At 40.7% G+C, this 20231-nt stretch overlaps 1 protein-coding gene across 2 annotated transcripts in view; it reads right to left on the reverse strand.

Moving 5' to 3' along the window:
• Nucleotides 1-8778: 8778 nt before the first annotated feature.
• sf3b3 (splicing factor 3b, subunit 3) overlaps nt 8779-20231 on the reverse strand; it is a 34053-nt gene continuing 22600 nt past the window's right edge. For both annotated transcript variants that reach the window (XM_061970263.1, XM_061970262.1), the window contains exons 19-27: nt 19931-20105; nt 19393-19598; nt 17571-17727; nt 13516-13641; nt 12998-13210; nt 12543-12641; nt 10193-10336; nt 9645-9749; nt 8779-9569 (exon numbers count right to left, since the gene is read on the reverse strand). In XM_061970263.1, coding sequence (XP_061826247.1) covers nt 9429-9569; nt 9645-9749; nt 10193-10336; nt 12543-12641; nt 12998-13210; nt 13516-13641; nt 17571-17727; nt 19393-19598; nt 19931-20105 — 1366 coding nt within the window. In that variant the 3' untranslated portion in view covers nt 8779-9428. The remainder of the gene's footprint in view (nt 9570-9644; nt 9750-10192; nt 10337-12542; nt 12642-12997; nt 13211-13515; nt 13642-17570; nt 17728-19392; nt 19599-19930; nt 20106-20231) is intronic.

Genomic DNA, 20231 nt, shown 5'->3' on the forward strand with positions numbered 1-20231 from the left:
ACGAGCATGTTAATGCTGGAGTGTCAATGTTTATCAGCGTTATCAGAACTAAAGGACTGATTTTATTGCGCAACTTGGTAGGTGTGTCCTACACATACTTGCCAACCTTGAGACCTCCGATTTCGGGAGGTGGGGGTGGGGGGCGTAGTCGGGGGTGGGGCGTGGTTAAGAGGGGAGGAGTATATTGACAGCTAGAATTCACCAAGTCAAGTATTTCATATAACGAAGGTCCTGAGTAGTCTTGGGTTCAATCCCGGGCTCGGGATCTTTCTGTGTGGAGTTTGCATGTCCTCCCCGTGACTGCGTGGGCTTCCTCCCACTTCCAAAGACATGCAGCTGGGGATAGGTTGATTGGCAACACTAAAAATTGGCCCTAGTGTGTGAATGTGAGTGTGAATGTTGTCTGTCTATCTGTGTTGGCCCTGCGATGAGGTGGCGACTTGTCCAGGGTGTACCCCGCCTTCCGCCCGATTGTAGCTGAGATAGGCTCCAGCGCCCCCCGCGACCCCAAAAGGGAATAAGCTGTAGAAAATGGATGGGATGGAAGTATTTCATATATATATATATATATATATATATATATATATCCTGAAAATATGCAAACAAAACTGTGTTTAGATAATTGATACTTCAAACTTGCATAAATACATATTAAGGAATATAACTTAACATAACTTGGCTTCTGAGAGCTTCAAAATGTAATGAATAAAATGCTAAAGTTGTTGATAAACAAGCAATTATTTTAATAATTAAATATGGTCATTTTAAATGAATTATTATGATAATTTAAAATTAATTATTTCAAATATGTTTATTTTAATGTATAATTCTATGGCTGGATGTAATAAGGAGTCAGAAAAAATACAAATAAAAATAGAATTAATTTATGTTTTTAGCAAAATATAGTAAACATGTAGTTTTTTGTTTTTTTAACTAATAAATATATTTATTTTTAGGTAAGATAAACATAATACAATTTATCTCTAGTCTGGATGATTTACTTCTTGTCACCCTGTTGTCCTCCCATCGTGAAAAAAGGCTGTCCTCACTCAGGTCCGCATGGAGCTGGAGGGGGCGTGGCCTCCAGCTCCGGCTGAAAATCGGGATATTTTCGGGAGAATATTTGTCCCGGGAGGTTTTTGGGAGAGGCGCTGAATTTCGGGAGTCTCCCGGAAAATTCGGGAGCGTTGGCAAGTATGGTCCTACATGCCGGTTTGCGAATGCCACAGGCTGAGTCTCATGCAGTTATCTGCAACCGGACCTCAGACATTCTGATAAACTAAAACCAGACCAGATTCCGGTCATATGTGGCAAAGAAAGCATAATCCAGTAGCTGGTGATGTGTTTGCAGATTTTTCTTCCTCGGATGCAAGAGTGCTTTCTCTCTCACTCGGGGGTTATCTTTTGAAATTAGGCTGCGGTGCAGTAAAACTGTAGGACTCTAAATTTGTAAAAGTCACGGCCAGAAACCAATGAGTTGGAAGTGAAAATCAATTTGTAAAAACAAAAGCAGCATCTTATGTCAGTGTCACAAGATTGTGTCTGTCCGAAGGGCAATCCTACTCCTCTCAAAATAGTCTCCAATAAATGAATTAATCCGACAGCACGAGAAACCAGTGATTTATATTAAAAAGGACATTTTTGTTCAACAGGAAGTAAGCCTTTTTTTTATGTTTAAGACCCCACATTGTATTTACAATTTTAAAAAGAGAAAAACTATACACGAGAACTGTCCTCCGGCCAAGTTATTTGCTTTTTTTCTTTTCTAATCCCTTCGCTTGTCAAGGGGTGTTGAAGCAAGATGTAAGGGCTTGTTGTACTACTCGCGCCAACTGTTTGTTCTTGTTGTGTGCAAGCAATAATCCTCTCTGCGAATGAAAGTTGCACACACTTGGTGTCTGCATGCGAAAGCGATCATGCTTGGCAGGCAAAGAGAAAACATTCTGCCTGTGAAGATGTTCTCTTACTAAGACAAGCAAAGTGAAATATAGAAATTAAAGAAAGGTTCCTCTGATTTGATGGTTTTTTAGTTCATATTTATAAACCCGCACCAGCAATTAAAACATACGTAGTACTGTCAAAATTTAAATAATTGTAAGAATAAATAAAAAGTTTTAAAAAAAAATAGAGAATTAGATTTGAACTCGCAATTTTTAGGACCCATCGGAAGCCGTAAGCTCAATTGGAAGTGGCGGACAAACCTTTTTATCGGCGGGGACAGGTAAGCGCACTCTGGGATCGGCCGACCTCATCTCACGAGATCTAGCTTCTCTTGAAATCCATCCATCCATTTTCTGTCGCTTGTCCCTTTTGGGGTCGCGGGGGGTTGCTGGAGCCTAGCCCAGATGCAGCCGGGCAGAAGGCGGGGTACACCCTGGACAAGTCACCACTTCATCACAGGGTCAACACAGATAGACAGACAACATTCACACTCACATTAGGGCCAATTCAGTGTTGCCAATCAATCTATCCCCAGGTGCATGTTTTTGGAGGTGGGAGGAAGCCGGAGTACCCGGAGGGAACCCACGCAGTCACGGGGAGAACATGCAAACTCCACACAGAATGATCCCGAGCCTAACATCGACCGAATCGACGTGTTGCTCTCCTTCAGCAATTGTGGGTTAAAAAGAGAGAAGATTTGAACAATTTCCCTTGTGGATCAATAAAGTTTGTCTAAGTCTATATCAGATTTCTCTGCTCTCGCAACTTGTGATTGGATACTCAATTGTGAGTGACAAGTGAGTATCCAATCACAGAAAGCTGTCAATGTCACAGGCAACGGTTTAACGTGTGGCAACCTAGAAGGGCTACTGTCAACAACTGGTGATCTGATTGGCTATCACAACTGTCTATCAAGTGGATGTGCCCCGTTCACCTACACTGCAAAGACCGCCACATTGTTGATTCAGAAGGCCTCTGGAAGATTTCATACAGTGCTGGTAACAAGCTAGCTGAATTCTGATTGGATAAAAGCTCTAACCTAATCAGTGCTCATGCACAGGTCATTGGTCATGCCGTCATTCCGCCTCGTCTTGCTGGCATGGTTGAACCTCATTAAGCCGCTTCAGTGGTGGCCGACGAGGTCTTTGCCCCCCCCCCCCCCCGTGAGATAGCCTTGGTCCAGTCTCATAGAATGAGGGAGCTGACACACTCTGTTGATAGAGGTGTACCAGCCTCACGGTTGCACTGGACTCATGAGTCTTTTCCAGCTAACTTTATAACCTCCATGACATCAAAACCTGCCACCCAGGGCTTCCGTGGTCGAGGTATCTGGGCTCGCCAATGTTCCTTTCACAATGGCGGCGGTGGGTCAGCTTGTCCCAGGGGCCACCAGATTTGAATCAGCTGGTGGAGAGCCATGCCAATGACAGTTAATCGCACTTCGCTCTTCATGACCTGGCTCACTGACGCCAGTGTCCTTGGCTACTTAGTACGCTAGAGTCAGCGTACAGATTCCAGTTCAGGACCAGACTGCCAACATTTTTTTGGTATCCATTCCACTCCTACTTCTTTTCGAACATGTTGAATAGAGAAATTGGAAATTGTGATGTATCATGTTGTATGCATATATGTTCGAAATAAACTCAAACTCAACTCAACTCTCCTGCACAGCAGAGTAGGTCATTAGTCCCTCCTGGCAGAGGTCAGGACTCTTCCGCAGAACGGTGCAATAACATTCGTCCCAAGCACCGAGGCGCACCTGGGGTTTGATTTGACCAACTCTCTGGTTCCAAAGAAGAACAGTAGTGTTTGTCCTATCTTTACCTGAAAAAGATTCAATGGCTTTTTAAGTGCCCTTTTCACATGCTTCGATTGTCAAGCCTTCTGTCATCAATTAATCAATCATTACAGTTGATTTATATACAGTAGGTCTTAATCACAAGTGTCTCAAAGTCCCAATGACATGCCCTGATTTGAACCGCGTGCCTCCTCCCTGCTTGGCACTTAGCATCAAGGGTAGGAATTGGGGGTTGTATCACCAAAATGATTCCCGAGCGCGGCCACCGCTGCTGCTAACTGCTCCCCTCACCTCCCAGGGGGTGGAACAAGGGGATGGGTCAAATGCAGAGGGTAATTTCACCACACCTAGTGTGTGTGTGTGACTATCAGTGGTACTTTAACTTTTGTCATCCACATGCCACAGAGACTGGTGGACCTATGTGACTTCCACATGACATTTGCAAAAGCCACAGAAAGTAGCTCTGGTATTCATATCCTGAATTACCTGGATGATTGGTTGTTTGCTTCCAGACAGAGCATCAGGCCTAACTTTAAAAAGTGAAGGTGGCGAACCACCCCGAGAACCTCGGTCTGGCCTAGAATAGAGTTGCCTGGCTCCAGTGCAAAAGGTGAATATTTAGGCTTAGTTCTGGGTTCAAACTTGACGAGAGCCACCCTGCAGTTAAAGTGCTAATAGAGGACTTGTCACAGAAGACTGTTTGCAAGCACATCAGTGTCGTGTTACCGTAGAACATTGGACCTCATACTGGTGGCATCACAGGTTGTGCCCTTGTGGTTGCAGCGGTGGTGTGAGGCCCCACAAGGATGGCCGGACAGCTTTCTCTGTGTCGTTGCCCTATTTCCCTACACTGGTATGGTGGACCACTGCCCTGGGCCTCAGAGACGGGGTCACACGTGCCCCAGTGTGCTCAAGGGTGACAACAACCACACAGGCCTCAGAAGCATGCTGGAGGGTCCCAGGCACAGAGGATATCTAAAAGGGGCCACTCCTGCCACAAAGCAATTTACTTAATTATTTGGGAAGGGAGCCCTCTACTGTTTGCTACACATAGATTACAGGGGCTGTTTACAACTTGCTCAAATTTTTAAGTTTTCAGATCAACAAAATATAACAAGAATACCATCAGCTAGCTTAATAAGAATTGCTCTACCATGTTGTTATTATAGAATATATCATCCTCAAGAGCTAACGTTATCATTAACTGACAACAAAGCTAGTGTGAGTGTGCGTGTGTGTGTGTGTGTTATGTGGCAGAGTGTATTTTACACGCTCAAAGCCCCAAGATATAAAGCTTACAACACTTTGGAAAGTTTGCAAACAGCCCCTTTATGATGGACTCTAGCTACACTCTCCTATGTATGTCAGTATTTTAACCCACTAAATGTTCCAGACATGGTTTTTGTTTCAACACCTGCGCTTAGAAACCAGAAAAAACCCAAATCTGAGCGATGCAGGGTTTTCAGTACGTACAAAGTCTCGCCACAATTCCATTGTGGACTAAACTGTACAAAGAGGTCGGGCTTCCATAAGTAGGAATTGTTGTACCCTGGGGATGTTTTTCATTTTGTGTTTATAAAGTAACATTTATATACCTGAAATATTGTTTGTTGCCAAGTCTTATTGGCTCCCTCTGAAAAAATTAGTCTATAACTGCCTGTGAGCATGCGACCCATTTTCTTAATGAATCATTTATTAGGTTGAACGGTTCTCCAAAGTGTTTTTGCCCCACGACATTTCCTGACTGCCCTCAGTTACTTTATGTTCTTACTACAGTTGACCCAAACTGTGACATGGTGACCCGATATGAAATAGAACCGGTGGTTACGTAACTTAACTGCTTCTATGGCCCCGACAATGAACATCAAATCACATTTTTTTTTTTGCCCACAAGTGTTACAATTAAACGTTGACTCTAAATATATCTAATTGTTAAATTTAAATCTTAAATATAAATGTATATCTAAATGTGAGTGCTAAATGTTGAATATAGACCTAAATGTTAAATCTAATCCATCCATCCATTCTCTACCGCTTATTTGTTGCCACTTCAAATCATCAAAATTAAATGAAATAAACATTTGAATGCATCAGTCTGTGTGCAATGAATAAATATAATGTACAAGTTACACCTTTTGAATGCAATTACTGAAATAAATCAAGTTTTTCAAAATATTCTAATTTACTGGCTTTTACCTGTAATTCTAAATTGTCAAACGTGGAAGTGAAGCGATCGGGTCTCTGAGCATTTGTCTTTATGCAACACACTGATATGTTTAGAGGTAAAAAATGTTTTAAATATGCAAGTTTATTGGCATTATTTGTCATTAGGGGCCGGTCATGTTTCCTTCTTACGCAGTAAGAGAGATGCAGGAGTGTAATGCACTGGTAGGCTTTGGGGCTTTCATGGCTTTGGGGCCAAGAGGCCTCGGATTGGTGGAATATTGTCATTATATAAATATTCTTTACACTTGGTGAGAGGTGTCGCGCTTACATTTAGATGGGGGGGTGGGGGGGGATGCCCACATCTGCGGTCCCTTCCAAGGTTTCTCATTGTTCCCATTTGGTTGAGTTTTTTTTCTTGCCCTGATATGGGATCTGAGCCGAGGATGTTGTTGTGGCTTGCTCAGCCCTTTGAGACATTTGTGATTAAGGGCTATACAAGTAAACTTTGATTGATTGATGTATTTAAAGCGTTTGTTCAATACTTTGTTGATGCACCTTTGGCAGCAATTACAGTCTCAAGTCTTTTTGAATACAATGCCACAAGCTTGACACACCTATCTTTGGACAGCACCTCTCAAGATCCATCAGATTGGATGGAAGCGTTGGTTTTCATCCAGGATGTCTCTGTACATTGCTGCATTTAATCTTGGCCTGGGTTTGTACAAAGGCTTTTGTGGAATAAATGTCAAAATGCATAGAAACTAAATCCCCCACTTTGTCGGAGCTAATGAAATATCAGACAACTTTAACAAGATGCTTTTTTTCCTTCCATCCATTTTCTACAGCTTAGGGTCACACGGGGAGGGGGCAGTCGTAAAACTTAACATGTGATTTCATTTAACATTGAAAATGACCTGACTGTCAGACCGGCGCTAATAAAAACTTTTGACTTTCTAATAATGCGCGACAAAGTGCATCCAGAGCGTATTCAGACCACTTTTTCTATATTTTATTATGTTGCAACCTTATTCCAAAATGGAATACATTTTTGCCTTCAATATTCTACACACAATACCCAATAATGACAATGTTAAAATATATATATATATTTGTTGCACATTTATCAAAAATAAAAACTAACAGGTGCATCCTGTTTCAACTGATCATCCTTGAGATGTTCCTACAGCTTAATTGGAGTCCCCTTTGGTAAATTCCGTTGGTTGAACATTGTTCGGAAGTCTATAAGGTCCCAAACTTGACAATGCATAGGAGAGCACAAACCAACAATTAAGTAAAAGGAATTGAAAGGATTGTCTCGAGGCACAAATCTAGGGAAGGGTACAGAACAATATCTGCTGCTTGAAGGTTCCAATGAGCATAGTTGCCTCAATCATCCGTAAATGGAAGAAGTTTGGAACCAAAGGGACATTTTCTAGAGTTGGCCGGCCGTCTCAACTGAGCGATCGGAGAAGGGCCATAGTAAGGAAGGTGACCAAGAACCTGATGGTCAGAGCTACAGTATTCCTCTGTGGAGAGGTGAACTTTCCAGAAGGTCAACCATCTCTGCAGCAATCCACCAACCAGGCCTATATGGTAGAGTGGCCAGAGGTAAGCCATTCCTTCGTAAAAGTTTGCCAAAATACACCTGAAAGACTCAGAGCATGAGAAACAAAATTCTCTGATCTAATAAGACAAAGATTGAACTCTTTGGCGTGAATGCCGAGCATCATGTTTGGAGGAAACCAGGGACTGTTAATAATCAGGCCAACATCATCCCAACAGTGAAGCATCATGCTGTGGGGATATGTTTCAGCAGCAGGAACTAGAAGCCTAGTCAGGATAGAGGGAAAGAGGAATGCAGAAATGTACAGCAACATCCATCCATCCATTTCCTACCGCTTATTCCCTTTGGAGTCGCGGGGGGCGCTGGAGCCTATCTCAGCTACAATCGGGCGGAAGGCGGGGTACACCCTGGACAAGTCTCCACCTCATCGCAGGGCCAACACAGATAGACAGACAACATTCACACTCACATCCACACACTAGGGCCAATTTAGTGTTGCCAATCAACTTATCCCCAGGTGCATGTCTTTGGAAGTGGGAGGAAGTCGGAGTACCCGGAGGGAACCCACGCAGTCACGGGGAGAACATGCAAACTCCACACAGAAAGATCCCGAGCCCGGGATTGAACCCAAGACTACTCAGGACCTTCGTATTGTGAGGCAGATGCACTAACCCCTCTTCCACCGAGCTGCCCTGTACAGCAAAATCTTGGATGAAAACATGCTCCAGAGTGTTCTTGAACTCAAGACTGAGCGATGGTTCGTCTTTTATCAGGACAACGATCCTAAGCACACAGACAAGATATGAAAGGACAACTCTGTAAATGTCCTTGAGTGGCCCAGCCAGAGCCCAGACTTGAATCCGATTGAACATCTCTGAAGAGATCTGGAAATGACTGTGCAACGCCACTTCTATCCAACCTGATGGAGCTTGAGAGGTGCTGCAAAGAAAAACGGGCAAAACTGCCAAAAGATGGGTGTGCAAAGCTTGTGGCATGGTATTCAAAAAGACTTGAGGCTGTAATTCCTACCATAGGTGCATCAATAAAGTATTGAGCAAAGGCTGTGAATACTTATGTACATGTCATTTGGTTGTTTTTTTGTTTTTTTAAATACATTTGCAAAAAGCTCTAAAATCTTTCATATTTTTATAGGGTTGTGTGTGAAGAATTTTTAGGAATTAATTCTATTTTGGAATAAAGCTTTAACATAACGTGTACAGAGTGAATCGCTGTGAATTATTTCCGGATGCACTGTTTTCGACAATTGAAGCGTTTGGTTGTTCATCATGGACAGGTAGCACAGATAACATTTTGTCACGTAGAAAACTTTATTTACAATACAGACTGCTATCCCACACAAAATGGTCTGTTTCTACAGGAAATTGCTGTAACTGCTTGTGGCTGAGGTGGGGATTTCACAGAAATGACAAAAACAACTCACTTTCAACTTTGGGTGTTCAGCCACCGACCTTGTTTAGTCTGTTTAACCGCTGCTTAATGTCACATCATACGGCAACACTCCTTTTAGCGGAGGAGGTGACAAACAAGTAGGGCGGTTATTTTCCATTCATCCTTATGCTGTGATTACAATTTATCCAAACTAAAACACTTACCTCACAAAATAGGCTGAGATCAAAACAAATGCCGATGAGCCTCTCATTGGTGTGTAAAAGTCTGTACATTGTGGACCAGCTGCACTGCGCTCATCAGTGGGAGGTTAAAGTTGGCTTCCAAGTGTTGTGTGAGGGGACGCTTCACACACTGTAAATACAGGTGTTTGTGGCCTGAAATACAAGTAAACACACATCTTCCTGCCATGTTTCAGTGTTTGGTGACTGAATCACAAACACCCGGGGTCGAAGTTCACACAGACGTCTCTACAACCTAGATGAAGGGAGGCAAGGCGCCAACATGATTCATTAAAATCCGAAGGTAAAAGACGAATCTTGGGTCACGCAGTTAGAATGCATAGCGGGTACGAATGTCTTCCAGTTTCTTCGAGACCTCGGGCGGCGTCCTGTCCAGCTCCTCCGCCACGCTCTTCTGCTTGTGGGGCTCCATGCTGTTGAACTGCTCACACAGGTCTCCGTCGATGACGTTCTGTGCCACCAAACAAGGACAAGAGACGCGTGAGCACGAGAGCCAGAGGATGTTTGACACACGTCGCAAGCTAACCTTGACTGGGAAGTAGTAGGACCTAAAGCTGAGATGGTCTCTGCCACCCATCGGGGGGAACTCCGAGCGCATGTGCATCTCCAAATGTTGGAAAAAGTCATGGTCCTGGACAAAGAAACCAACACCAATTAATTATAGGCTGGAACAGGAGTAAGAGGCATTTCAATTATCTTACATTTTTGTGCCCACATTTATTTGAAATAATGCCAATCAGATATGAGGAACAATTAAGCCACAAAAAAGCTCTTTGATGGGTGACAATTTAAGCATATTTTCCAAGATGCCGAGGCACTAATTTAAAAAATGTATCATAGGAAAAAAAATGTATTTCCTTTTTCTTCACAGAGTTTTCTTCCTGTCACTCACACACCAGTGACCTGGAGATGCAGTTGGAAAAGTATTGCAAAAAAGTGTGTCAAAGGCTGTTAAGTTGTCAAACATGAGTACCGGTAAAACATTTTAGTGATATTTTTTTATTTATGTCAATTTTGTTGACTTCATATTGATTTCATTCAACCTGTTCATACCAAGACGGCAATAGAAATTACCTCATGTGAAGTAAAGGGGACCAGAATGCCGATCCCTCCAGACAAGGTGGTGTAGACCAGGGACTCAGAACCTCCAGGGATCAGTGTGGTTTTCTGCAGCGACAGTATGGTTTCCCCTACATGGTAGTTGACGATCACGTCCGCCTGGAAAACACACCGAGGTTTATTGTGCTGACTCATCAGTGGTGCAGCAGTGAGTCATTCGAGGTTTGCATTAGTTTTCTATTGCAGGCGGTCAACACAACAAAAATGGGGTCAGTTAAAAAGTGCTGTGGAAAATGTGGCAAGTAGATAACGTGTCACAGTCTGACAAAAACATGTATCGCCACCATTGACCTGAAAGTGACATCCGTTCCTCTTCAGTGTGAACCACAAATGTCAGAATCACATCCGCCCGATGTGTCATTTCATGTGGCTCATGAAAACATGAACATTTGTGTGCTTTACTTCACAAATATTTGTTTAAATGACAAATTTAATGGAATTAAACAAGTTTCATTTGTTTTAATTAAAAAAGGTTTAACAGAAATGTGTCCCGACAGCCTGTTTTTGAGTAACAAATGTCAAATAGAAAAATCGGTTATTTCCCTCCCTTGTTTGCAATCATTGATTTTCCTCTCTCCCCCAGCTTTCAATGAGCATGACAACATTTTACCTTATAAGTTTTAAACTCATGGCCTGTTCAACAATATCAAAATATGTAATTTTTTTAAATTCAATTTTAGATGTATATTGCTTTAAGGCCTAGCATAAATCTGTGTCACTACGGCTGCTGGTAAAAGTAGTTAACTAATCTAGTCATGTGGTTAAAACATTATTTTTAAGTGAATACTTGGTGTGGCCCAAACTTACCCAAACTCTACCTCCAGTGCTCCCCTGAGCCAAGCAAAATCATTGTGTTTTGTACCCACGAAAAGGCAAAACCAACTTTTCTTACCTATTGGTAATGTTTTTTGTGTATTTGGGATGCCCATAAGTCCCTTAAATGTCAAATCAAACATGAAGGCACAGCAGAGATATTTATAAAACTATCTAGGACTACAAGCTTCTTTGAGAAGTATTAAGGCTATTTAGGCACCTTGAATTTGTGTTAACACGTTTAACTAATTGTTTTAAAATGGGACTATTTACTTCATTTGCATGCTTAGAATAATTATAAGGAACACTTTATTTGGAATTATTACATTTGTCTAAATAATTTGATGACGTAAGTGTTTAATTGCATATATGGCGGAAGGATCTGTGTGGTAATTTAGTTTGGACACAAGGTATTATGGGTAATGGCAGTCAGGTGCGGGGGAATTGAGCCACACAGTTTTTTGACCTCACTCTTACTTTTTCTTACTCTTTTTTACTGTAAGAAACTTGCTTCATTTTGCCATTCATTTGTTCCCACGTCGTTATTGTTTTACGTTTTTGAATGATTGAGTTCACAAGTAAACGATACAAAACGAAGAGGAGCGTCTGGAGTTTTGTTTGTTGTTGCCGCAGCAAGCGGGAGCAAGAGAAAGTAGAGGAGCGTCAAACTAGGGCTTCATTAGGAATCTACAAATAGCTTATACATTACTGCTGTCTCGTGTCTCAAATCTGCAACTACCTTCAAATCTACTTACCGTATTTTTCGGACTATAAGTCGCAGTTTTTTTCAGTTTGGCCGGGGGTAAGGCTTATACTCAGGAGCGACTTATGTGTGAAATTATTAACACATTACCGTAAAATATCAAAGAATATTATTTAGCTCATTCACGTAAGAGACTAGACGTACGGTATATGATTTCATGGGATTTAGCAAATAGGAGTGACAGATTGTTTGGTAAACGTATAGCATGTTCTATATGTTATAGTTATTTGAATGACTCTTACTATAATATGTTACGTTAACATACCAGGCACGTTCTCAGTGGGTTATTTTTGCGTCATATAACGTACACTTATTCAGCCTGTTGTTCACTATTCTTTATTTATTTTGAATTGCCTTTCAAATGTCTATTCTTGGTGTTGGGTTTTATTAAATATATTTCCCCCAAAAATGTGACGTAGTGCGACTTATATGTTTTTTTCCTTCTTTATTATGCATTTTTGGCAGGTGTGATTTATACTCCGGTGCGACTTATAGTCCGAAAAATATGGTGATTTGATTTATTTTATTACCTTGATCCTACTTCCTTTTTTGAAAAGAGTAGTGTCTAAGGTGTATATGTGCCAATTTTGGTGCTTGTATCACTATTTGAACAATTACTCTGGAACAATGTTATCTGCTGCACTATGACTGGAACAACGCTGGACAAGGACTTTGCTCAGAGATGGCAACCGAGTGAAATCATTACTTCACTGAGTTAAAGATTCTCACCTTCTGTGAGGCTCCGTTAAGAAGACCTCTGTCCCACAAGGCTTTGTTCCCTGTTGGATCTTCATCCACATCATCGCTTGTGTTGGGAGGAAGCCGCACCTGTGAAAATCATAAATGACGTATTCAATCTTTCATTTATTCATGTTGTGTGTGAGGGTGGATAGAAAAAAAATATTTCTCAGTGCATAGTATAAGCGAACAATGTTGCATTGCTCTCCATGTTGCATGCAGAGGAGGCTGTCAGCTCCTCTGGCGGGAGAAAAAAATTCAGGCCGATGTTCTAACATTATTGCCTGCAAATTTATGTTTTGTTTTTCTACCACTGACATCTTTGAATCAAATAATATGGCAGCCACATTTTCTCCACAACCAGCAGTAGGGAAGGAATGTGGGGAGTTAACAGATTGCAAACATTAGATGTGATGTTTTTGGAGAGGTCCCATTGCAGTACTCACAATGGTAATGTTCCCAAACTTGTCAGCGGAGGCCATAGTGTCGTAGTCCAATAGACAGGCTGTTGTAACCCAACGGGGACACGTGTCATCAGCAAAGATGATGAGCTGGTTCTCGTTGCGCCGGTATCGGACCCAGAACAAACTCTCTTGAACGTCAGAGACTATTACACGCTGGCCAATGGTGTGGATGCCAGTTACCAGATTTGGAACATGCTGAGAATAGGGAAGAAGGAAAAAAGTAACATCCTGTAGAAGACTTTACTAAGTCGAATTATACACAATTTACATAAATGCTAAAATAGCTTAGCAATTCACTGTCTTATATAGAACACATTTTTTAATTCATTTTTATTATTTTTTGTTGGAAAATGTAATGTAATAACTTCGTCTGAAAATGTTCATATAGTGTTAGTACTTTTAAATGGCTTATTATTGATAAAAAAAAAAAGGTTTGGCTAAAGCTGCATCGTGACTTTGATCTGACAGCTAACTGCGTGCCAAAAAGCAAATTATTGTACCTTGTTCTCACACTTGCGGAGCAGTTTCTTTTTGCCCATGTCGTAGATTCTAAGTAGTTTTCCAACTCCCACTAGGGCACGCCCTTGGAATGGAGCAATTGCCAAAGGCACATCCTCTACTGGCGTCTGTCAGAAAAATGACAAAAGTAAGATACAAACAAGAATATGAGACAGATGGCAATACAAAAACTAATCAAATCAAAATGAATTAATGGTACTATCTGGATTTGATGTTTGTTAGTGACACTTAATTTGCAGTACAAACGTACCCCAGAATGTTGTGGCATAAACTATGCCCCAGTTCAACAAATGTCAATGTTTCAGTGAACAGTAGAATTAGTTTCAGTTTAAATATAACAAAGCTGAATTTTATATCAAGACATATGATTTCTATCATAGAAACGCAACCGCACAATAGGGACGCCAGAAAAAGCAAATCCAACCACAAAAACACAAAATTCTAATATAGTAACAAATCCACATCCACTTAAAGGAGACCTGCACTTTTTTGGAATGTCGCACATGGTCTCTGCTCCACTCAGACGTGTCCATCTTGTACAGATCCTTATATCCAATTATGGCTGTTTGTTCCTTATAGCGACGAAGGGACTTCTTACCTAATGACTTACAGTATTTCTCCATCTTATCACAGCAATGTTATTTTCCACTGAATTGTTCGGAAATATTCCATGTTGCGCTATTGTGAACGATGACGTGCGGCCTCCAAAACGGATGCCGCAACACACTTACGGGAAAATCCGAATGCATCTATAAGCAGCAGTTCATCCTCCGTATATTTAGGTTAAAAAAGATAAGGTAGTAAATCCTCATTTGTCCAAAAATAGTCATCTTTATTGTCTGTTACCAAGTTTGCCATGATTGCAACACACTCGCCTTTGTTTCCGGAAGTCGGAACATACATTTGTTACTGGAAGTGCGCATCTATGGAAACGGAAATAAACACTAAGGAAAGAAGTTCTGGTAATGGATAAAATGACCAAAATACGGTAAATATTGAACATTTGATATATTATGTACGTGTCTGATATATATATCTATATAGATATATAGATTTTGGCCTACACATCTTTGTTTCAACTATCCCCACCCATTTCATTTAGACTGACTTTAAAAAGGAAAGCGAAACAAGTGAAACAGTTAAAAATTAACACAAAACTTTGTAGGCCAAAAAGTACATGTGGATTAAATGCTGGTTGAATCCAACACGTAATATGCAAACTACCGTATTTTTCGGACTATAAGTCGCAGTTTTTTTTCATAGTTTGGCCGGGGGTGCGACTTATACTCAGTAGTAGGGATGTCCCGATCAGATATTTGGATCGGATCGGCTGCCGATATTTGCCAAAAATTGCATATCGGCAAGGCATGGGAAAATGCCGATCCAGATCCAGTTTAAAAAAAAACTCCGGTCCGTGTTTTCCAACGCACCTATTTAAATAATACATTCCACTTTTCTGCTGCTCCGTAATTTCCGTTCCGCATTTTCCAGCACACCTTCAACACATCCACAATTCTCACGCAGTCGCTTTTAGCTGCTGGCATTACACGACAAGGCTCTTCTCACACTTTCCTGTGTCTCCCTCTCACAGACAGCGAGCGCACCTTCTTACACACGTCACATACTGTCACGTCATACGTCACATACGTATACGTCCTCTCCCAGCAGAGAGCAAGGTAGCGGCATGGCTAACGCTAGCTGTGATGCTAGCGCAGCCGCTAAGGTGCGCGCCTGCTCAAGCGTCCTCTGCGTACGGCAAATCTATGCCACGCACAAAATCAAATAAAAAAATAAGCGCATAACAATTTTCGACACACGGACACGACAGAGACAACAGTTTTCGTCATCATTGTTCAAATATTGTGACGTCTGTCGAGACGCTTATCTCCATTCGGTGCCACACGTCCACACCATCAAAATGCAGAGGCAAAAATTTCCAGATAAACACCGTATGAAAAAATTTGTGATTTTTTTTAGTTGTGATTTCCTTTTCTGCATGAAAGTATAAAAGTAGCATATATTAATGCAGTATGAAGAAGAATGTTTTAATGTAGACATGCAAGCCTTGAAAGAACATTTTGAAAATCAAGACTACATTTCCTGTAAATGGGTGCATTTCTACCCTATATTTTAACTTTAGATTTATTCTTATATCAAACTCTTTTGGCTGTCTTTTTGACACTTACATCAGGCGCCCCCCTCCACACCCTGGATTATAAATAATGTAAATAATTCAATGTGATTATCTTGTGTGATGACTGTATTATGATGATAGTATATATCTGATAGTATATATCTGTATCATGAATCAATTTAAGTGGACCCCGACTTAAACAAGTTGAAAAACTTATTCGGGTGTTACCATTTAGTGGTCAATTGTACGGAATATGTACTTCACTGTGCAACCTACTAATAAAAGTCTCAATCAATCAATCAAAACACATAGAATCATCATACTGCTGTGATTATATGCATCAAGTGTTCATTCAAGGCTAAGGCAAAATATCGAGATATATATTGTGTATCGCAATATGGCCTTAAAATATCGCAATATTTAAAAAAGGCCATATCGCCCAGCCCTAGTTCAATGATGCCATTTCTGTTTGTCATGTATAATTTTGTCTATTTTGTGTTTATCCTTGAATAAACAGGTCAGTTTCTTGTTACCAGCCATTGTGTATTATTCAAACTCCCCTAATTCAGCTGGCTAGTTGTTATCAAGAGTACTAAAACCCTTTTCAACATGATTCTGACAACTAAGTAGGCTAAATAACTTTAAACTTTAATACATGCTCGGATAGGCCAGTATCGGTCGGTATCGGTCAGTATCGGTATCGGATCGGAAATGCAAAAACAATATCGGTATCGGATCGGAAGTGCAAAAACCTTGATCGGGACATCCCTACTCAGGAGCGACTAATGTGTGAAATTATTAACACATTACCGTAAAAAATCAAATATTATTATTTAGCTCATTCACGTAAGAGACTAGACGTATATGATTTCATGGGATTTAGCGATTAGGAGTGACAGATTGTTTGGTAAACGTATAGCATGTTCTATATGTTATAGTTATTTGAATGACTCTTACCATAATATGTTACGTTAACATACCAGGCACGTTCTCAGTTGGTTATTTATGCGTCATATAACGTACACTTATTCAGCCTGTTGTTCACTATTCTTTATTTATTTTAAATTGCCTTTCAAATGTCTATTCTTGGTGTTGGCTTTTATCAAATAAATTTCCCCCAAAAATGCGACTTATACTCTAGTGCGACTTATATGTTTTTTTCCTTCTTTATTATGCATTTTCAGCCGGTGCGACTTATTCTCCGGAGCGACTTACACTCTGAAAAATACGGTATATATTGATGTCACATTGACCAAGCCCCCCAGCCACGCCTTCTCTAACACGTAATATGCAAATTATATATTGATGTCATATTGACCAAGCCCCCCAGCCACGCCTTCACTGCCACAGGTATGTTGCAATCAAAAGCTCCTTTCGGCTGCTGACGTACAACTTAGGTGTTGGCCTAAAACAAACATTTTTAAAGATGTATTTTAAAATAATATTTACAAAAATTACAGAATGTTACTGAATGTAATCAAAGAAAATAGAGCAACCCATCTCCAACCCCAGCTTTACAATACTTAGATATAAATTTACAAAGCATTTTCGAAGACATACAAATACAATACTAAAATAGCAAAACCAAAAATGAATAAAAGCAACCGTATACATAAGAATTTTAGTAAGTTGTTTAATGTTTTTCGTACAAAAAATTGATTCTTAAAAAAGTGCTGTGTGTATGTATACACACACACACTTTTTTTTACGTAATTCGCAAAAATTATGAATCAAATTAGAATCAGAATCAATAAAAATCATGATTTGGATGTGAATAAATTTTTTGAGCACCCGCAACCGCTCACCCATACATACTATGTAATTGTTTGAATCCTTTTTTTTACTCTGCATTGCGACATCTGATTCAAATCAGTTTAATAACAAATTTAAACTCAAATTTACCTTGTGCACAAACTCAAGCTTTTCTCCACCAGCAGTGAGACGATAAGTGTAAATAAAGCCACCGCCAACTGAGCGAGGGTTGAGGATCATATCTCTGGCCACACCGACCAGAACGTACCAGTCGTCTCCTGCGTTGTGGAAACGACACACTGCAACACTAGGAAAGAGCAGAAAAAGGGAAGACGTGACATACACATACAGTATAAGATGGCTTAACTCAAATTTCAGTCCCTCCAGAAATTTGTAACGCCTCATCAGTGCAAATTAACACAAATTCAACCAATTATGCAGTTTTGTAACTCTGCAACTTCCCTGCAGATGTTGACCGATCCACATCCTTTTTGTTTATTTGCAAATCATTGTATTCCGTTTATATTTACATCTAACACAATTTCCCAACTCATATGGAAACGGGGCTTGTAGAATGGCCTTTCCAAAGTCCTAACTTAAACGTGTGGACAATGTTGAAGAAACATGTCCATGTCAGAAATCCGACAAATTTAGCTGAACTGCACCAATTTGGTCAAGAGGAGTGGTCAAAATTCAAGCAGAAGCTTGCTAGAAGGTTGTGGATGGCTACCAAAAGTGCCTTATTGCAGTGAAACTTGCCAAGGGACATGTAACCAAATATTAACATTAGGGCTGGGCGATATGGCGTTTTTTTAATATCGTGATATTTTAAGGCCATATCGCGATACACGATATATATCTCGATATTTTGCCTTAGCCTTGAATGAACACTTGATGCATATAATCACAGCAGTATGATGATTCTATGTGTCTACATTAGAACATTCTTCTTCATACTGCATTAATATATGCTACTTTAAAACTTTCATGCAGAGAAGGAAATCACAACTAAAAAAAAAATAACAATTTTTTTCATACGGTGTTGATCTGGAAATGTTTGCCTCTGCATTTTGATGGTGTGGGCATGTGGCACCGAACGGAGATGTTGACATGCGGAGTAAGCACTGTTCATTCTCTAGCAGGTGACTTTTCAAATGATGCTACATATTAGCAGTAATGCTACTTTTTATAGCAAGGCTTTCGCCCCACACTTGACAAATTACGGTTCTCTGTTCGACATATTCCCACTTGAAGCCAAACCACCGCCAGACGATGGACCCCTGCTGTTTTTTGGGGGAATGAATTATTCCTTCATTTGTTACCAGACTCGCACCTTCTTTCTCTCGTATTACCGCTAGCATCACAGCTAACGTTAGCCATGCTGCTACCTCTTTGCTGCGCGAGGGCGTATACGTATGTGACGTATGACGTGACAGTATGTGACGTATGTAGAAGCTGCGCTTGCTGTCTGTGAGAAGGAGAGACAGGAAAGAGCGAGGAGAGCCTGTAGTGTAATGCCAGCAGCTAAAAGCAACTGCGTGAGAACGCATACTCTAATATCACGATAAAGTCATTTTCTATATCGCACAGAGACAAACCCGTGATATATCGCGCATATCGATACATCGCCCAGCCCTAATTAACATTGCTGTATGTATACTTTTGACCCAGCAGATTTGCTCACATTTTGAGTAGACCCATAATAAATTCATAAAAAAACCAAACTTCATGAATGTTTTTTGTGACAATCAAGTATGTGCTCCAATCACTATCACAAAACACAAGAGTTGTAGAAAGTATTGGAAACTCAAGACAGCCATGACATTATGTTCTTTACAAGTGGATGTAAACTTTTGATCGCGACTGTATACAATAAAAAACAATATCAGTCTTATCTGATCTTGCGTTCATCCATTTCTCAAAATAAGTCCATCCATCGATATTTCCTGTCCAAACACAAAGCAATAGTTACCTGAATGCAGCTTCATTCTGCTCTAACTGCACTTGGTCCAGAGTTAAACCCTGAATGGGGTTGATTAGCCGCACCAGTGATGCCCACTGCCCAGCTCCAGCTTTTGGTGAACCAAAGATGGCTTCTGGAAGATTTTCATTGAGGAAGGCAGCTGCCATCTCAGCAGCCAGTTCTCTCTCATCCTCACCTGCAGCCTCCACCATTTCCTGAGTAGACAAGAGCAACGCAGACCAAAACGTCAAAACTATATCATGCCATAAACACAAACACTGTCAAAACACTCATCTTGAGATGAGGCAGCAAGCGCAAATTTATCAGAATGCTGCGAGGTAAATGCGGTCTGCATTTTCATTATCAAAATTATTTTTAGCCTGCAACAGCTGCAACATATATGAGATGGAATGACAGTCTACAGACCTAACCAAACCTGTCGCAATCCCTGCTCTACTCCCACACAAACATTTTAATTATTTCTCCAAGGGTTAACTATAATTACTTTCTTTGCTCCATATACCTTACTGAAAATGATCCTTCATACCTCAGCCATCTGCTGTTTCCTTTGAGCTTTGGTCGCTTCTGTGTAGGCATTATGGTCAGTCTCGATCAGAATGAGGTGGCTGGTCTCTGGATGGATCACAAACTTCCTGGGAGTGTACTGCAAGGGAAAGGCCACCTGGTTGAAGACAGCGCCTAGTTTCTCCAAAGCCAAGATTCTATAAGACAAAGGACATGATGGAGATCAAAGGGATGGTCAGACAGACACAAAGCCTTCTACACTTGAGGAATACAAGGCTCTGAGCGACAGACATATAAATCAAACGAATGGTTGAAAGCAAATA

Source organism: Nerophis lumbriciformis, linkage group LG10 (assembly GCF_033978685.3).
Source record: "Nerophis lumbriciformis linkage group LG10, RoL_Nlum_v2.1, whole genome shotgun sequence".
Lineage (NCBI taxonomy): Eukaryota > Metazoa > Chordata > Actinopteri > Syngnathiformes > Syngnathidae > Nerophis > Nerophis lumbriciformis.